Source organism: Hipposideros armiger, unplaced genomic scaffold (genome assembly GCF_001890085.2).
Source record: "Hipposideros armiger isolate ML-2016 unplaced genomic scaffold, ASM189008v1 scaffold_40, whole genome shotgun sequence".
NCBI classification, from domain to species: domain Eukaryota; kingdom Metazoa; phylum Chordata; class Mammalia; order Chiroptera; family Hipposideridae; genus Hipposideros; species Hipposideros armiger.
Genome location: NW_017731390.1, coordinates 4231334 through 4252032, shown reverse-complemented (window position 1 = coordinate 4252032; position 20699 = coordinate 4231334). Strand labels below are relative to the sequence as shown.

The 20699-nt window shown below is 39.4% G+C and overlaps 1 protein-coding gene across 5 annotated transcripts in view; it reads left to right on the top strand.

The window, feature by feature from the left end:
* Window positions 1–543: 543 nt before the first annotated feature.
* FBXL20 (F-box and leucine rich repeat protein 20) overlaps window positions 544–20699 on the top strand; it is a 93045-nt gene continuing 72889 nt past the window's right edge. Inside the window, exons 1-2 of one of the 5 annotated variants that reach the window (XM_019638703.1) lie at window positions 546–883; window positions 1587–1716. In XM_019638703.1, the coding sequence (XP_019494248.1) occupies window positions 1675–1716 (42 nt within the window). In that variant the 5' untranslated portion in view covers window positions 546–883; window positions 1587–1674. Of the gene's footprint in view, window positions 884–918; window positions 1717–20699 lie in introns of those variants that run through there. The other 4 variants (XM_019638704.1, XM_019638701.1, XM_019638705.1 and 1 more) reach the window with 4 other exon arrangements.

Below are 20699 nucleotides of genomic sequence, written 5' to 3'. Positions count from 1 at the left end.
AAAGTTTAAAGAGTTGGGTAATGAGCCAGGAAGCCTCCCAGTTAAATTCAAAACAAGCCAGTGACTAAAACTGCGAATCAAGAGGTATGAAGACAAACTCGTATCTGTTTTGGAATACAATTAGGAGCAGTGTCCTGCCAGGACTGCTGGAATTTAAGATCGTTTCTAATATTTATCTTTGGAACATGATTCAATCGTTTGTCGCTGTTTTAAGGGTACACGTGCCCCTTAATTTATGGAAATTCGATCATAAACTTTGAGACCTTGAGGGCTAGAGTTGCTAAAGTATAATAATACGATGACAAGCTAGCTTCTATAGGAGCCAAGGACTCAGATGAATGTCGTCGTTTCCTGTAGGCAAACGCTCCCGCCTACTCGTCCAGACACGCTTGTTTCTCCCGCCAAAGTGGCGTCAAGATCAGGTTCTCACCAACCAGACCTCTGATTGGAGGGCGGGCAGGCGCTAGAGCCCATTGGGCGCCAGCGGCGGTCGGGCGGCGGAGGGGCGGGGGAAGCCAAAGGCCTTTCAGGCTCGCCCGCCCCCACTTCCACCAAAGCACGCCCCTCCCCCCCAGCTAAAAGAATAGTCGCCGAGCTCTAATACTGCACCCCCTGACCCCAAGGCGCGAGGTACGGCCTCGCTGCATACCCCCTGCCCTCCTGATCCATGCACAGGGAGACTCAAGCCCCGCCGCGGCCCCACCGGCCTCCCTGCAACACCCGGTAATGCAATCCACGGGGGCGGGGGAGGAGACGGCAGCGGCAGCAACAGCGGTGGCGGCGGCAGGAACAGCAGCACTGCCCCAATCTAGAGACATCCAGAGAGAGGAGGAAAATGGCTCCGAGCAGGGACCGCCTGCTGCAGTTTGGGTTCAAGGCGACAGTGAGTGATAGGGGAAGGGAGTTGGGTGGTTGGGAAGGACGTGTGTGGCAGCACAAGCTACCGGGGAAGAAACGACTAGACTTGGGCTGGGAGGAATAGATAGAAAGTTCAAGTGCTTGGTGGGTTGGTGCGTGCTTCATGCCCGCGGAAGGGAAAACGGGGCTCCGGTACTGCGTGCAGTTGTCCTGCTTGCCTGTCTCCCGGATCCGCGAGCACGCGCGCACTCGCACCCGCCCCACAGCCCCTCCCATACACAAATACACACAGACACATAGGCACTTCCCTGCCTCTCCTGCTCGCGGTGGGCTTGCTTGCCTGAGAGGCGAGAGTGGGCTCGCGCCGCGGCCTCTCTGGCTGCTCCCGGGCGGACCGTCGCCGGCTGCGCCCGGGAGTGTCGCCGGCTGCGCCCCGGAGTGGGGGGAGGGGTGGTCCCGCGCCGCCGCCGGCGCCGCGCGCTCCTCCTCCCCCCCTCCCCACGCTGTTCCGAGGCCCGGGCGGCTCTGCCCAATGAGGAGCGGTGTTGCTGGCAGGTGGGGAGTGTTTTTGTTTTGGGTTGAAGTTGAGGCTGAGGAGAGAGAAGAGCTAGCGACGAGCAGTCGTCGCTGCCGCCCGCGCCGCGGGAGGTGGAGGAGGCCCCGTCGGAGTCGAGAGGTCTCCCCTCCCCGCCGAAGGCCCCTGCCCGCCGCTTCCCTGCCTCCTCCAGGTCCCGTAACTCCCGGGCCTGCCCGGGGCCCCTCATCTTTGCACTCCGCTCGCCGCAGCGCCCGGCCCCGGCCGCACCCGCCGGCCCCATGAGGAGGGACGTGAACGGAGTGACCAAGAGCAGGTTTGAGGTGTGAGCTTGGGGGGGCTAGGGCGGCGTGAGGAAGGCGATTCCCGCTCTCGTTCCCCCCACCTCCCCCACCCCCAATTCGCTCTGCATGGAGCCTCCTCCCTTGTCTGGCGCCGTCACCCACCGACCGCCGAGGCTGCCAGACTTGTTTCCCCTTCCTCGGGACCCAGTACAGCTTCCTAGTCCTACTGGCTGGTCGCCTCCTGCCCCTTCCACCCGCGGGCCCCGGCAGGGATTAGCTCTGGCGCCCTAATTCCCCCTCCCCCCAGTATCACTCAGCTTTCCATTCTTTACACAACCCTTGGCTTGCCTCCCTCCACCCGGCAGAAAAAGCATCACAGCGCCGATCGACCGGAACTTGCTACTTTTCTTTCTGCCACCTTTTTCGTGAAGCGAGGGGGGAAATTATGGGCCAGGGGACCATTTATTCGAGTTTGAGAGACCTTGGTTATACTAGGGAAGTGGGGGTGGTAGGCTGGGATGAAAGACGACCACGGGTTCTCGGTGCTGTGTTTGGTTGGGGTATTGTTCTGCTACTTCCTCTTCTTTCCCGTTTAGTCTGTACTTTTGTAGCTCATTGTTTCTGGGAACTCTTAGATGTGTACAGGCTTTGAGATTGGGACGAAGGTCTGAGACTTCAGAAAATCCATTCAAGCCTGTTTGTCTCAAAGAACTTTTCCTCCTCTGGCGAGACAGGTTTATAGTCATGGAATTCAAAAATGGATGAGGAAATCAGGAAACGTCTGAAAGCGTCTTGGGAAGTCATTCCTGCGGGAAGTGAAGTATTGTAACTACAGATGAATTGCCGTGGTATAGTAATATACAAGAAAGTTTATCAAGGGGATTAAGAGGGAGAAAGAAACTTCTTCAAGAAGAAGAGTAAATGTTGCCTGGCCTATTCTGGCAGAGAATCAGGCTGACCTGGGATCACTCACAGCTCAGTGTACATACTACATCTCACTGGGTGTTTTTCCTCATTTCCATTCGAAGGATGAAATTGTAAGACGGTGGGACAAAACTTTCAGGAAACTTGCCAACTAGGTGCAGAGGATGAAACTGTTACCTAAAGGTCTTCAGTTTAGTCTATTCCTTGATTCCTTTTTATGCTTATGGGGAAAATATTTTTATTTATCCACAAATATCAAGATAGGAAATGTATGGGGGGAAGTTTAAATTCAGAGTTACGATATTACTGTTGCAGGTGAGGAGTGGAGAAAATGTTAAGGAATTGGTCTCCTTAGAGTTTTCACGTTTAACTTAATCGTGGGAAGGAAGTATAGTAGATAAGATTTGGTGTTTAATAAAACTTTATGTTGCCCTAATATAGAGAGATCCAATAAGCTTATTTTTGGTGTTCTCATATTCTGTACTACTGTAAAAATTGGGACTGTCATTAACGTTACTGAACAGACATTTAGCAGTTAACAGATATTTAGCAGTAAATAGGAATCTTAAAAGCACTGAAGTACTGATGATTTGAGTGGGGAATAGCCTTTGCCACTGCAGCCAGCTCTTTAGCACTTTGCTATTCACTTTTAGATTGTGTAATTGTCAGAAAGAGTTCTTTTGTAGTATGAGCTTTGAAATTGCAAAGCTATATCATGTTTTTATAATTTATATTTTAATTTGTAGTTTGTAGTGGTGGTACTAAAATAAGAAAATGTATTTTGCTTTATTAAGCATGCTGTTTATTTTGATTGGTATCTAACTGGCAGTTAAAGCTTTCTAAATGTGTCTGAGAAGATTAAAGAAAAAGAAGAGTGGAAAAAAAACCCCCTTTCTTGTACAGTGTTCATGATTAAAGTGTTTATAAACCAAAAGTTACTCTTATTATGATGTGAAGTGTTCCCATGCCAAAATAAAATGACAAAGGCTGGAAATGATATGTGTTAATGAGTTTCATTATCTGAGTATTTCTTAAAATCATTTACCTTTTCACTTAACCTAATTTACAAGTAGTAAAACAATAAATTGCTCTCTTATGAAGTAATAAACTTATTGCTAATTCATTGAAAACATTTTAAATATTTACTTTCAATGGATAAAAGATGTAGATAAGATAAAGCAGGCTTTTACTATCTAAAACATTTATATCAATTAAAAAATTCTTAAAATATTCAAAATGCTTTTTAAAAAACTGATAATTTTATGATTGTAAGCATAACCTTGAAGGCTAGACCTTGAAACCAAATTTAGATTTATTTCAGTTAAACCTCTCTGCTTTATCATGTTCTCAATAACTCCATTATGAAAATATAATATTGGAAGAAAAATTCTATCTTACTTGGGTTTATTAAAAAGTCTAACATTTAAAAATTTATAGCGATAACATTAACTGGCATTCAGGTACCATTTTATAGTTTAATCAGTACCTGGCGATGTTAAGGTTCATACAGTTAGGAAGTGATAAGCTTTAATTTGGGTATTTTGAAGTAATGTTCATTATTTTTCATTATACCTCAGTGCTGCTCTGATTAATCTATAATATTACAGCCTGCTTCATTTTATAAATTCAGTTTGTCCAAAATAAGAAAAACCAAAATGTGGTATAACAAAGAACATACTGTATTGGAAGTTAAGAGAACTGGATATAAGTCTTGATTTTTGCCACCAACTAACTAGCTGTAAGTTTGGTCATTTCCCTCCTTTGCAAAACAAGAGAGTTAGACTGTATTATGAAGGTTCCCTTTGTTCCAGAGTCCTATGAATCTGTGATTTTTGAATATGAGCAGAGGACCATATTTCTTTAGCCATTCCTTCTGAAGCAGCCACTCCAGTATTTTGTTCAAGTTTGTGGGCCGAGTTGCACAGTACTGTTAAGGCTGCAAAGATGACCTTTTTCCTGCCTAAGGTTTTATCTTCTAATCAATCTAAAGAACGTTCTGTATAGTAAATAACTATATTTTCCAAACTGGTGTATGTGGAAAATGTTATATATATTTTTTTCTAGTGGGTGTGAGTCATCTGTTTTACTCTATATGAAAGGCCTTGCAGTGAGATAGAGTACTAGTAAAACTAAGGAATTACTATTTTTTTAACACTTTAGAGATAGGTTTGAAAGCAATCTAATATAGAAAATCCAAATTATAGGTCTAGGCTTTTTAGGCCCAGACAGACTGTCCTTTTTGAATAGTGTTATTGATATTTCTTTACTGTGTAATCATGCGTCCTTTTTACCTTTGAAGCATGATACATTATTATATCATATACTTGTATTGTAGTCATTCATTATAATCATGTTTATATTTCTGTACAGTCTACATAAGATAAACCATTATGCATTAAAAGTTATGGTTTTCATTAAAGCGTTAACAATTTTTAGCTTTACAAAAATTATTGATATTTAAGTCCTACATTCTTAAACGTAATTTATTTCTACATTGAAGATTTTCATTCATTAAATCAGTATTTCTGTTAGAAGTATTCACACTTTTAAAGTCTTCTTATGTTTTAGGTCATTTGTCAGTTTTAAATTGTTAGTGTTGGTGTTGCTTTTTAATCTTAATTTTTAAAATCCTTCTATTTTTATACCCAGTCTCTTTTCAAATCTTGGTCTCATTTTTCTTACATATTAATAAGCACTTTTGTTACAGGCCAAGGATTTCATTCCTAGCCCTTAGATTACTGTTTCCCAACTGGTGACAGATTGGAAACTGAATTAAAATTTAAATAATCTTAACTACTACTGAGGTTTTGGAAGGGTATTTTTAGATGTTCAAAATAAAATATTCCGTTACACCAGGAAAATCCAAGGGAAGGAGGAAGAAGAAAGAATGCCCTTAAACTGACCAAATTTAGCTGCTTGTGCCTAGTTAGTTGTTTTCACACTGTTTTCCTCCTTGATCTTCCAGACTCAGTGAATTCTTAGATCAGACCCCAACTCAAAAATTGACTTAGAAAAATGAATGCGCTCAACTGTGGTTTTACAATTTTGTATCTTAATACACTTGGACCCATTAGATAAAAAATGTTAACTTAATAGCAACTAACAATAGGTGGTGGTATTGAACTATGTATGCAATAGTATTTGTGCTTCATCTTGTTTAATTATATAACTTTAAAAAACAAAGATATATATTCAAATGTAATAAACTCAAAACAGATTTGCATTAGCTTTTGAAGACTGTTTCTGTTAAAAGAATGGCTTTGCTAAGTAGTTATTTTCAGCACATAGCAAATAACTATTTAGCAGGCATGTGGGTTATAGGTATAGGTAAAGTAACCTCTTTATTCAGTAATCATATTTCCTCCAATTTGATTTTATAATATTCTGTTGTCTTTCATAAACCTCATATCTGACAGTTGTAATCAGGTGGAAATGTAATTAATCAATTTTTGCTTAGTCTCTTAAGTTGCTATGAGGTTAAAGTCACCAATTAAATCATGGCAGGCAAGGATTTAGTCAATTGTGAAACAAATATTGTCAATGTCTTCTGTCATTTTTGTCCTTGATCCCAGGAATTTCTAGTAAAAACCAAAAAAGGGAAACAGAACGCAGTGATAATAAGTAGTAAATTGATCTTATGCATTACTTTGGTGCAAATCAAATCAAAACATGGAGGTGAAGGTTGGCAATAGATCAAATGCCCACCCAATTTTATATAATCAGATATACCAACTATTACAGTATTTGTTAGTGTGATTTTCTGATCAGTTGCAGGATGCAGGCAAATATAATTTCATAATCGTTTAAAAGTAAAAAATGGAAAAGCATTCTCAGTTTTCCTTATAATTTGCAATAATAAGATATCTTAGTTATAACTTTGCCTGAGTGCTTTGAGAGTTTGCTTTAATGTCTGCAGAGTGAAGGAATTGATGTGGTAAAAGGGACAGACAAAAAGAAAACAGTAAAATTTCTAGGCTTTTGAGTGTAGAGTACCTGTTTTATGCGGATGTCACTCTTGGCCAATAGTTTAGGCCCAGGGAAGGTCATTGCCCACTCACTGTATATATCCTTAATTTCAGTTACCAACAAAGAGCCAGTTTTGTTTTGTTATTTGTTTCCTTTTTTCCTTTTTGGAGGTGGGTGGGGAAAAGAAGAAGAAGTGATTTGCAGTTCCCTGCAAATTAAAAATTTAATGTTAACTATGTTAGCTGCAAGGTTTTCCAGGGTTCTCTATTAGACTATGCCATCCTTTTTTTTGTCATCTTATTTTTTAAACCAGATCATTTACATATTTTAATATTCTAATTTTGAAATTAACTTGAGTAAGGAGTGAATGAAAGTGTTAAGGTTATGTCTTCAGGGTTTTATAAAGGGAAATAATTCAGTTTTGAACTATGAAGTTAGTACTTCTATATATATATATATTTTTTTTTAATTATATATACACACACATATATGTTTATGTGTACTGGTATCTGTGTGACCTTGAGTAAGTTACCTCTGTGGACCTCCATTGTCTCAACTCTAACGTTACTTCTAGCATGGAAATTCTATGATTCTGTGTAAATAAATCCCCCAATTTGCTGTAGGTTAGAGATTAGATATTCAATTTAGTGCCAGTGTTCTTACATTTCTCTGCTTACAACTGTTAGTAAAGACAAAACAGTTAGCCTTTGTAATCTTAACCTATATTCTGCTTTGAATTCCTGTTTGTTTTTGCCCTGAATTCTAATAAAAACAGAGATGAATACTGGAAGAAAAAACCGTGGTATATGTGTCCAAATGAACACCTTTGCCAAGGGAGTAAGGAATGGATATAACAGTTATGTGATACCCTGGAGTTTATGGTGTGCTGTGATTCAATTTTTTAGGATTTATGGAATACACACACACACACACACACACACACACACACACACACACCCTCCACCCCCAACACCACACACATACATATATATAGAACCTATTTAAAAGCATTAACTTTGAAGTCAGTTTGAACCCTGGCTTTGCCACTTACCATCTGTGTGATCTTGGACAAGTTATTTAATCTTTCTGAGTCAAATTTTTTAAATTTTATTAAATTTATTGGGGTGACATTGGTTAATAAGATGATATAAGTTTTAGGTGTACAATTCTATAATACATCATCTGTATATTGATTGCATTGTGTATTCATCACCCAGAGTCAAGTCTCTCTTTCATCATATACTTGACCCCCTCAAATATTCAGTATCAAAAATTGATATAAAAGCTACTGCACTGGATTGTAAGGAGTAAATTCTATAATGTTTGTGCAGCATTTAGCAAATTGCCTACCATACAATAAGGGCTCAATAAATGATGCCTGTTACTATATTACTTTGTGGAGTCTACCACACAGTAAGCACTCAATAGATAATGCCTATTATAGTTGTGGAGTAGAAATGTTTTTAAGTAGACTTTTTGTAAGTCATTATTTTAAATGCCTTAAAGGAATTTACTATTTAAAGGAAAATTTCTGTTATAAAGGAAAAGAATGTAATTTATCTCTTTATTCATCTGATTTAGTTTTACATACTGGGTTTATTAAACAGGAACACCTATAAATTTTAATCAGTCTAGTTAAACAGTAATAATTTAGCAGTGTTTCAGTGTGGAGTTTATACTGCAACCATTGTTGTATTCATTGTTAGGCAAATGTGAATAAATGTCTCCTAAAATGAGAATCTGGCACCAAATTGTAAGTTGACATTTAAACACTAGCTCAGTCAGCTTTCACCCAGAAAGTGGTGTTCTCCCTTCTCCAATTTATAGGAAATTAAGCTATGGTGTGACAACACAGACAGGTAGAGATGCGTTTATTTTTTGGAAAAGAGCACTGCATTGCTAATAACCTTTTCCCACACGCATCCTTACAGCTCTTTGAAAATAGTTTTCATGTTCTTCATGTAAAGAAGCTCATGTTGAAAAAAATCACATCATAACTTATTTCTCCAACCCATTTATAGGAAAGAAACCTGATATATTTTGGAATTCTTGGATAAGGTAAACATTTGTTTATTACTAGGACTTTTTCTGACATGTTATCATGAACTGTTACTTCAGGAAGATAAGGGACTTAATGTATTCATGGTTACAGCTGACTGGAGTTACACAAAAGAAGCTTCCTAAATCTAGATCTACACAACAACAGCAGCAAAAGTGGTTTTACTGAGGGCAACACATTCTTTAAGAAAGAATAATTATGTTTAGATTAAATGCTTCAAAAGGTGAATTGTAGGCCCTAAGTAACATAAATTTCATCTGAGCTCATCGTAAGTCTCTGGTCCAGACAGAAAAGTTTGTCCTAAATATAGGAATCAGGATCTCAAGGGACCCAATGTTGGCATCACTGAGCCCTGGGGAAAACCATTTACCTTTCTTTACAGCTCTAAATAAGATTTTCAATATCTATTTCTCTATCTTAATATGAACTGGATTAATGTTAAAGATTAAACTTAATATGATGTTGTCTGTCAATTGTACCTCAAAAGAAAAAAAGATTAAACTCTCTTTATTGCTACTATCTAAGTTAAATGTACATTATTAAGAAGGAATAAGCGAAACTAAATTTCATTTATGGCAACTGAATTTCGTAGTAGAGATAAGGAACAACTTGAATGGCTATCAGAATCACTAGTGAAGTTTTTGCACAATATTAATCTCTGGAAACCACTGACATTCACTGAATGGGAGTAGATCAGGGCTTGCAAGTTTCCTAGATGTTTCCTTAAGAGATAGTGATGTAAATTTCTATTAAGGAAATACTGGGATAAAGGATACTAAGGTCCCCTATATTCACAACCTGAGTTCTGTGGAGAAATAATTTACATAAATTTTTACAAATGTATAGTTTACGTGAATTTGACATAAAATCAGCACTCCTCTCAGGTTTCTATCCTATCCTAGATGTTTTAGCTCTGGAAACAAAGTGTGGAATCTAATTTACAGCACCTAAAATATAGCTATTTTATAGTTTATACGTTTTACATGGTCATATACATTGAGTTTCACTAATGAAATCACCATATCACACTGTATGGCTCCCAAGAACAAATATGAAAAAAATTTGCCAAGAGCTCGGCAAAGCTTAACTGACCTTGTCCAGGGTTCAGAAAATCTCAGAATAGAAAACCAAGGCACAATATTGGTAGTTCAGTTCTGTTCAACATTTGTTTGGCACCAACTATGTGTCAGATATTGATAGGTATTAGAGGTGCAAAGCTGCTCCAAAAAATTGTCTCTACCTTGGGGATCTTGTAGTCTCATTAGAAAGAAAGATACACAAGAAAAATAATTTAGTGGGTTCTGGTAAACGTAGTGATAATTGAATGGGAGAGTGATAAGAGCCAGTTTCATGAAAAGCATTCACACTTTCTGTGATCCTCATACTGCTTATAAGAGATGCATGATACCTTATTGAATGCTTTTTAAGGAAAACAAAATCCATTGGCCCTGCTTTCAAAAACTATTAGCACTTTACTGTCAAGTGTAAGGATTTATTTTTTAAAATACAAGTATGAATTATTCTCTGTGACATTCTCTCCATGTTTACAAAGGAAGACCACAGGAAAAGATTGGCAGGTTTTTATTAGTAATTTATTTTGTTCTACTCATAAATCTTTAGGAAAATGAAACAGTAGCACTACTAATTATAGAGCTAATCAGAGCAATGGCTCTTCTCTAAAGCTGGGCATTCCTCAGAGATTTCAGCAGAAATTGAACAAGGTTAGAAAGAGAGTAACAGGAAAGTAACTCTGTCACCAGTAGATCCAAGAATTCATTATATAGTTTGTAGTTATACTTGTAGGATTCCATTTGTTTTTAAGGCAAAGAATAAATCTTGTTAAGGAATTTATGAATGACTGCATAATGCTGACCCTCATATATGTATTTATGACCCTCATATATGCCCTCCTAACTCTTTCACCCCTTTATAGTAGGACAGATATTTTGAACTATCTCAAGTAATAAATTAATAGTGTTTTACACATTAAAGAGCATGTTCCCATATATTATTTGATTTGCATTTAAAAAATCTTGCATGTTAGGTACTGGATATTTCTTTGCTATTTTATAGATAAGAAAGCAGATGCTCTGAAAGGCTGTTATTTCCCCAACATTAAATAGCTAAGTATACAAGCCAGAACTTTAATCCAGTTGACTTGAAGTCTGTTATACTTGCCTTTAGGGTATGCTGACTGAGAATAGGTTGTTTTGAACAATTTACCCATTATTATTCTTTTGATTCATAGCAGACATTTATAAGATGTGTGGTTAGGATTGAGTAACACTTGCGTTTGTGGCCATAGAATTGAGCAAGGTTGATTGTGTGGGGACTGCAAAATATTGGAATTGAATCTGCATTTGGACTTATTAGCCATATTTACTAACCAACTTAAGTAACTCTCCTAACACAACAACCATGAACAAATACTTCATATGGAACCATACCAAATAGTAGTTCCTTTCAGATACCCATGCAACAAATCACAGTTGGACCAAAAGCTGTTAGTATATTCATCCATATGTTGAGTAAAACTGATCTGATTACCTTTTATACTATAATTCTTCCTCATGGAGACCAAGAGTGAGATATTAAAACAGTTTTGTAGGTATTTGTAGAACCTTGAATATAAGTTTATAAGGCTTCATAGTCAGCCTTTTTGCACACTTTGTTTTTAGGTTTGACTTGTAAAGTGTGAGCAACATTTTACTCAATTTCGCATAGTATTTTATTGAAGGTGAAAAGTAGCGATACACTATCGAGTTAAAATAATAACAATTTAGCGTATAATATTTTATGAATAAACATAGATATTCCTGGATAAAAGATCAAGTAGATTTAGTAGAGTCAGAGTAGGTTTTAATATCAGAAAGAATATCAAGAAACAATATTATCTTCTAGATTAGTTTCAGTAATGTGAAATTTACATTGAAAATGATCCCATCCATAAAATACAAGTTGTTTGCAGTTATGGCCAAGATCTTTCTGACTCCACTAACCACTATCAAACATATATTCAAATGAAATGTGTAGTTAACTCATTGCATTACCTTTTTAGTCTTTTTTTTTTTTTAAGATTTTATTGGGGAATTGGGGGAGGGGAACAGTGTTGGGGAATTGGGGAAGAGGACCAGCCAAGTTCTTCAGTCTTCGTTGTGGAGGGCGCCAGTCGCCATCTGACTTCCCATCAACAGCTCGTGGCTTCTAAGCTCAGGGTGCTGTGTTCAGTCTTAGTTGCAGGTGGGCGTAGCCACTATCCCATGTGGGAGTCAAACCAGCAGCCTTGTTAAGAGCGCGCGCTCTATCCACTGAGCCATCCAGGCGGCAGCTCAGTTCAAGGTGCCAAGTTCAGTCTTAGTTGCGGGTGGGTGTAGCCCACCATGGAACAGGCAGTCTTGTTACACCAGCTGAGCCATTCTGCCACCTGTTGGCAGCTCAGTGACAGCTCAGCTTGGGCACAGTGTCACTGGCCCATGTGAGAATTGAACCGGTGGCCCTGTTGCTCAGAGCTCATGCTCTTAAGCCAACTCTTAAATAACTGAGCCACTCGGCCGGCCCAACGTTTTTAGTCTTGATATACTACCTACCTACCTAGGATCCAGTTTTATTCTGTTTTACATGTTATGGCTTTTGTCAGGTGACTAAGGTTTTGTCAATATTCCCAGTATAGTATTACTTCAGAGATGAATTACCATAAGAATGACCACAGAATTCAATGCAGCATCAGGCTGGGGAAAATATACAGAGGATGCCAAAAAAATGTATACACATTTTAAGACAGGAAAAAACTGCATTAAAATTGTAATACTCAATATATACTGATAACAAGTTATATTTGACTTCTGCAGTTACAAGAGGTGCTCAAAGTGTTATCAGCATAATTTTAATACAGTTTTTTTCTTTCTTAAAATGTGTATATATTTTTGTGGCACTCTCTGTATATGCTCCACATTATCTTCATTGGAAACAATGGTTTTCTTCTGTGGAATTTAGCCTGGATACACATTCAGATTGAAGGTCCATAGATAGCCAAACAGTATTTGTAGGTAGTTGATATTATGCTTAATGCCAGTGGTACCCTTAAAAAAGGAAATGATCAGATTGAAGTCTAAGTAAAACTCAACCAAGAACTAGTTTAGTAAACTTTAGGTTTTTATTTACTATGGTTCAGGTGGACTCTGGCTGATTAAATGGTGTGCAATCTCTGTGAAGTGTTACCATTATTTTAGCCAAAGGAAACGGCATCAACCTCTTTGACTATCCTAAAGTAGCCTCTGGTCCCTCAGTTTAGTTTCAGTGATGTGCCTTTCTTCTTCCCACTTCCATTTTACAAAAACAGGACAGTTATAAGAATAGGCTGATGGTCTAAATTGTGACTGGAAATGGAGGTTAAATTAAACTTTTTAGCATTTGTTCTTGGAGAAAAGTTGAAGTATAATTTTCTATTCACCTTAAAGTGAGTTTCAAGTGAAAAGTAATTCTTCTATCCTCCCCCCAATCTCCAGAAGTAACTTTTGTTAACTGTTTATTAAACATTCTTTTTTTTTAAACTCAGCCATCCTGCCACCTGTTGGCAGTTCAGCGGCTGCTCAGCTCGGGCTGGGAATCAAACCGCTGTTGCTCAGAGCTCAAACTCTTGAGCGAGCTCTTAACCAACTGAGTCACTCGGCCGGCCCTAAAACATTCTTTTATAAATTATGTATTTATTAGTATTGTTGTATATGATTATGTTCATATGAATATTTTATGAACAAAATACTGGACATATGGTTTAGCACCTTCCTTTTTTCTCTTTCTAAAAATTATGTTTTGAAATTACATAAGCAATATATGAAATTTTATTACAAAAATTAAAACACTTTAAGTATGATAAAAATTCCTCCTTATACTGCCCCTTGTCCTGATCCTCTCCACTCTACCTCTTTCCACCTAAAGAGATAAGGACCAGTTTTAAACTTGGTGAGTATCTTTGCAAGTCTTTTTCTATACTTTTTATGTAGCACTACTTTTAAATGTGTGTATTTACATAATGAGCATCATACTCTGCCTGTCATTCTGAAACTTAACTGTAATATGTCTTAGAGATCTGTTAGATATATTTCTTTTAACAGCTACATAGTATTCCATTATATGAATATTCTAGTTTGTATAGCTAGCTATTAATGGACCTTTAGGCTTTTTCTTTGGCATTACAAACAAAAATGGAACAAATGTTCCTGTACATGCCTTTGGGTAAATACCAAGAAGAGTGATTTCTGGGTCATAGGAAATATGTGTTTTATTTAGATTTATTAGATATTGCCAGATTGCCTTTTTAATTTATGTTTTGGCCAGTAGTATATGAATGAACTTGTTTCTCCACATCTTCACCAGCATGTGATATTTCCCAACTTAAAAATTTTTCAGTGATAGATGAAAAACTGTGTTTTATTATGTATTTCCCTCATTACTACTGAAGCTGTTTTCCTGTTTTAGTCTTTATGTATTATTGATCACTTGTATTTCTTCCATAAGTTGCCTGTTTTATCCCATGTCAGGTTTTAAGAATTAGGTTGTCTGTTTTTTGGGGGTTTTTTTTAGTTCCCCTTAGGCATTCTTTTTTTAAAGATTTTTATTGGGAAATTGGGGGATGGTAACAGTGCTGGGGAGTTGGGGGAAGGGGAACAGACAAGTTTCTGTCCTTTTGCTCTTCAGTCTAGTTGTGGAGGACGTTGCTTCACTGGCCCAAGTTGGCACCATCATTGCACTCTTCCCGGGCGAGGTAGATCAATCGCTGGCTTCTGGACGTCCACTCATGGCGGCTGCTGGACGTTCACGCTGGCTGCTGGCTACACATGGTAGTCCATAGCAACCCACTGCAGCAGGGGCTGCAGCCTACGCCATCGCCGGCGACTCACGGCAGCCCAGCTCCAGGTTGAGCTGTTGTTCAGCATCTTAGCTGTAGAGGGCAGTGTCACTGGCCCTCATATGTGGGAGCCAAACCGGGGCCCTCTGGCGTCCCAAGCCAGCTCTTAACCAACGCGCCACTTGGCTGGCCCAGGCATTCTTTATTTGAGCTAAACTGATGACATATGTGTGGGAGCAAGATCTCAAATGCTCCCCCACCCCAAGCATTCTTTATATTGGATAGTAACCCAGTGAGTGAGCTTGTCTCTTAGCTTTATGTTTCCTTTTCGTGTTTAATAAAAGATGTTCCCCCTACCACTTTATAGGCGGTGTAGAGGCCTGACCACTGCACTGTACATCTGAAGCTGCCGTTGAATAATATATGTCAACTATAATTTAATACATATATAGTCATGGGATGTGGAGTATAGTGTAGGAATGGAGTCAGTGGAATTGTAATAGATATGTATGATATTGGGGGTGGGGGAACAGTGGATAGGAGAAGGGGGGGTTGTCACTTTGTGAGGGGTGAAAAGGATAACTTGCATTGTTTTGTACACCTGAAACTAATAATATAATAAAAAAGTGTCCCCTTATCTCAAGATTGTAAATATACTTCCATATGTTGTTATGGTATTTTTATAGTTTTTTACATTAAATTTTTGTACATCTAAGTTTTTAATCTACCTGGAATTTAATTTTTAACATGCAGTTCTAACTGAACTTGCCTGCATTACTCATAGCCAGTTGTCCTAACACAATTTAGTTAATCTTCTCCCCACTGAATTTGAAATGCCATTTCTATCATAAAACTAATTGAAGCCAAAGGTTTGTTTTTGACATGTTGTTTCTTCCATCCATTTTTTATTGCCAGTACCACAATTTTAATTAATTAGCTTTATACATTAATTTTGGGGAATTGATACCTTTATAATATTTTCCTTCCCATTCATGAACATGATATATACTTATTTAGCTTTTATCAGCAGATTGTTATAGAGTTCTTCCTTTAAGATCTTACAGAGTTTCTGTTAGTTTTATTTCTGCATACTTTATAATGTTATTGCAAATGGACTTTTTGGGTTACATTTTCTAATCATTAATTCAACCAGCAAATATTTGTTGAATACTTTATAAGTACTTGATATTGTTACAGATACTGAGAGTATATAAGTGGTCAAAACACAAAATCTTGTCCTAATGGAGCTTGAAATTTAGTAAAGGGAGGTAGACAATGAAACAGATTTTAAAAAGTTAAATACATAATATGATGCTAGTAAGTGCTATAGACAAAAATGAATGACAGGGAAAAAAGGAAGGGAGCTGGGCATGGTTCATATTTTATATAGAATGGTTAAGGAAGAACTTATTGTTAACATTTGAGCAGACTTAAAGAAATGATAGAGCGAGGAAAGAACATTGCAGGCAAAGGAATGCAGAAATGAAGGTGGCATTGTGCTTGATGTGTTCTAGAAACAGTGAACCAGTAGGTCACTATGGTCGGATCATATTGAGGTTGGGTAACTGGTAGGGAGGAGGTCAGAGAGTTAATGAGTAAGAATGGGGAAGGGCGGGGTGGATTGAAGAGCAGGGCATATCATGAATAGCCTTGTTGGTCATTTTAAGCTCTGAATTTTATGCTGACCAAGCCTTAGGGATTTTTGAGCTGAAGAGGAACATGATATACTTCATGTTTTGAAAGAATCACTCTTGCTGTGTGGAGAAGTAGGATATAACTGGTATTCAAGGCTCTTGCAGTGATCCAGAAAAGTAATAGTGGTATCTTGTATGAAGTTGATTGTGGTGGAGATGTGAGCAGTAATCGGATTCTGGATATATTTTGAAAGTAGAGCTGATAGCATTTACTGTCATTAGAAAGCTATAAAGTCTGTGTGTTGATTTTTGTATATTCATTTGTATCCATTTGGATGCTCTGAGCTGCAAGTATTCGAAAGCCTTTTTTGTGGCTTAAACAACGAGATGTTCGTTATTTCACATTATAAGGAGCCCAAAGCAAAGCTTTTTCCAGGATTAAGAACTACGGTTTAAGAGAGGTGGTTTTCAAACTTCAAGTTCCCTAATAATTACCTGGAAAGCTGGTAAATCACCTGGGCCCATGAATTTGCATCTAGGAAATATAAGGGTAATGCCTAAGTGAGTACCACACTTTGGGTAACACTGACTTGGAGCATAATAAATAGGACTTTAGTGTTTAGTGTTTGAAGCACAACTATGGAACCAGACTGCCTGGGTTCAAATCTCACTCTGCTATTTCCTGTCTGTATTAAAAATTTTCAGGTATATTGATCTTAGGAAACTATTTTATTCATTTCTGATTTTATTATATATGATATGCATATTAGTGGCTTATATGACAATAGGTTTTTACATATTTCTTTGTTTCCAAGTACGTCATCAGCCTTTGTAAATATTCTGTTAGAACAAAGTAGGATTTTTTTGTTTGTTTGTTGAATGTGTGGGTTTGATATGGAAAAAATGATCACAGATACAAAATTTTAAAATGAGACTGCATTGGTCAAGATGTTGGAGTAGGTAAACACTCTGCTTGCCTCCTCTCATGACCACATCAAAATTACAACTAAACTATAGAACAACCATCATTGAGAGTCACATTAAGACTAGCTGAACTAAGAACATACGGAAGAAGCCACCTCGTGACTAGTAGGAGGGGTGGAGACTTGGAACAGGTTGGTCCTGCACCTGCGTGTGATCATTAAAAATTGGGAGGGATATCTCAGCTATGGAGGTTCTTCTCCATACCAGGAGTGAGAGGTTCCAGCCCCAGACCAGGCTTCCCAGCCCAGAGTTCCAGTGCCAGGGACAGAAGTCCCCATAACATCTGGCTTTGAAAACCAGTGGAGATTGTGGCTGGGTGAGATGAGGGCTGCTGCAGACCCAGGCTCTCCTCTTAAAGAGCACATGCACAGACTTACTTTCTGATGGACTCACTTGCTCTGCTGTCCAGCACTAGGGCAGCAGTGTGAAAGGCTCCAGGGGTATACGGAGAGGAGATAAGTTGTCTGGCTTAGGGTGAGGGCTGGATGGGCAGCTTTCTCCCAGACGGAGGAGCTGATGGAAGCCACTGTTCCTTTGTTGAGGCCTCCCCCTTCCCAGTGTACAGACATAGGTGGCCGCCATATTTGAGTGTCCGTCAGTCTGGCTCAAACCGATTGATGGATCATCCGCCCCACCTAGTGATTCCCTGAGACCCTGCTCCACCCAACTTGGGGAACACCTAAGCTGCCTCAGTGGATTTCTGTACGAACAGCCTGTCTTGGCTCATGCTGTGGACTTTCCTAAAATCTCTGAAAGGTTCACAAAACCCAAACAAGCAGCATCTCGCTTTGGCGTGTTCTGTACCTCTGGCTGAGCAGCCCTGAACCCTGCACTAGCGATAGCCAGCCTTGGTTTGTGGCTCGTTCTCTTAAGGCACCCCCAAGCCCAGGGCGGGCAGCAACCATCCACAGATTGCTTTGTAGCTCATGCCAGGTAGCCCTGGGAAGGGCACAGGCTGTGGCTGAACTTGGCCTGTGGTATTGGGTTGTCGGAAAAGTCATGACGCATTTTTGCAATGAAAAACATAGAAAAAAAATACGTCATGACTTTTCCGACAACCCAATAGGTTGCCTCTCAGGAGGCCCTGGGGGTGGCATGCCCAGTGACTAGCTTCAAAGTGAGCTGGAGTATCACCTGGCCGCCTCCAAGATTGACACACCCTAAGGGCAGACTGGGCAGGCACCAGAGCCCTGCTAAAGCAAATCCTGCTCTGTAGGGTCAGCCCTTGCACCACTGTAGTCATAGCCAGCCCTCACAACCAATTAGCCCGAGGGTCAGTCCCTCCCATTGACATGCAAACAGCAATCAAGGCTCAACTACAACAGGAAGGTACACACAACCCACACAAGGGATACACCTGGAGCACCTAGTTCTCTTGACCCAGGAGACTGTGCCACTGTGCCCCACAGGACACCTATTATATAAGGCCATTCTACTAAGACTAGAAAGCATATCAGCCTCATCTAATACATAGAAACAAACACAGGGAGGCAGCCAAAATGGGGAGACAAAGAAACATGCCCCCCCCCAAAAAAACAGAACAAAGCTCCAGAAAATAATAAACAAAATGGAGATAAGCAATCTACCAGAAGCAGAGTTCAAAACACTGGTTGTGAGGATGCTCTGTGATCTCAGTGAGTACTTCAATAACGAGACAGGAAACAAAAAATAGAGATAAAAAACATAAAAAAGAATCTAATAAAGAATACAATAACTGAAAGGAAGAATACATTAAAAGGAATCAACAGTAGATTAGATGAAGCAAAAGATCGAATAAGCGATTTAGAAGATAAGGTAGCAGAAAACACCCAATCAGAACAACAAATAGGAAAAGGAATCCTGCCCTCCTCCCCCCACAAAAAAATGAGGATAGTTTAAGGGGTCTCTGGGACAACATCAAGTGTACCAACATTCTCATCATTGGGGTACCAGAAGTTGAGCGAGAGCAAGGAATTGAAGCCTATTTGAAGAAAAAATGACAGAAAACTTCCCTAACCTGGTGAAGGAAATAGACATACAATCCCAGGAAACTCAGAGTTCCAAACAAGATGAACCCAAACAGGCCCACACCAAGACATATCATAACTAAAATGCCAAAGGTTAAAGACAAAGAATCTGAAAAGCAGCAACAGAAAAGCAGTTATCTACAAGGGAGCCCCCATAAGACTGTTAGCTGATTTTCTCAATAGAAACTTTTCAGGTCAGAAGGGATTGGCAGGAAATATTCAAAGTGATGAAAAGCGGGGACCTACAACCAAGATTACTCTACTTGACAGAGCTATCATTTAGAATAGAATGACAGATGAAGAGCTTCCCAGATAAGGAAAAGCTAAAGTTTATCACCACCAAACCAGTATTACAAGGAATGTTAGAGGGAATTCTTTAAGATGGGGGGAAAAGATATGAATAATAAAATGGCAATAACTATATATCTTCCAATTATCTAAATGTAAATGGATTAAATGCTCCAATCAAAATAGGGTGGCTGAATGGATAAGAAAACAAAATCCTTACATATGCTGCCTACAAAAGATTCACTTCAGATTGAAAGCTACACACAAAGTAAAGGCATGGGAAAAAGATAATTCATGAAAATGTAAACAGAAAAAAGCTGAGGTAGCCATACTTATACCAGACAAAATAGACTTGAAAACAAATACTATAACAAGAGACAAAGAAGGACCCAGTAATCTCACTTCTGGATATTTATCCGAAGAAATCCAAAACATTACTTCAAGGGGACACATGCATCCATATGTTCATTGCAGCATTGTTTACAATGGCCACTTGTATGTCTGTAGGTGGATGAATGGATAAAGAGTAGGTGGTACATATATACAGTGGAATATTGCTGGTTCATAATGAATGGGTTCTTGCCAGCTGCGGTGGCATGGATGGACCTGGAGAGTATTGTACTGAGTGGAGTATGTCAGAGAAAGATGCAATGTGATTTTGCTTATATGTGGAATTGAAACAAAATAAACAAAACTCATAGATACAGAGAACATTTTGATGGTTGCTAGATGGGAGGAGGATTGGGATAGGTGAAAAGGAGGAAAGGATTAAGAAGTACAAGTTGGTTCTGGGGATGTAGGGTACACCATAAGGAGTATAGTAAATAATATTGTAATAACTATGTATGGTGTCAGATGGGTGCTAGATTTATTAAGATGATGGATGGGAAGGGGTTGGGGGCAGGGTGAAAAAGGTGAAGGGATTAAGAAATACAAATTAGGGGGCCGGCCGAGTGGCGCATTGGTTGAGAACTGGCTTGGGACGCCGGAGGACCCCGGTTCGGATCCCACATGTGAGGGCCAGTGACACTGCCCTCCACGGCTGGGATGCTGAACAGCGGCTCGACCTGGAGCTGGGCTGCCGTGAGTCGCCTGAGACGGCGTAGGCTGCAGTCCCTGTGGCGGTGGGTTGCCATGGGCTGCCGTGTGTAGCCAGCAGCCAGCGTGAGCAGCTAGCAGCTGCAGTGAGCGGACGTCCAGAGGCCGGCGACTGATGTGCCTCTCCCAGGAAGAGCACAATGATGGTGCCAACTTGGGCCAGTGAAGCAGCGTCCTCCACGACTAGACTGAAGAACAAAAAACGACAGCAACTTGTC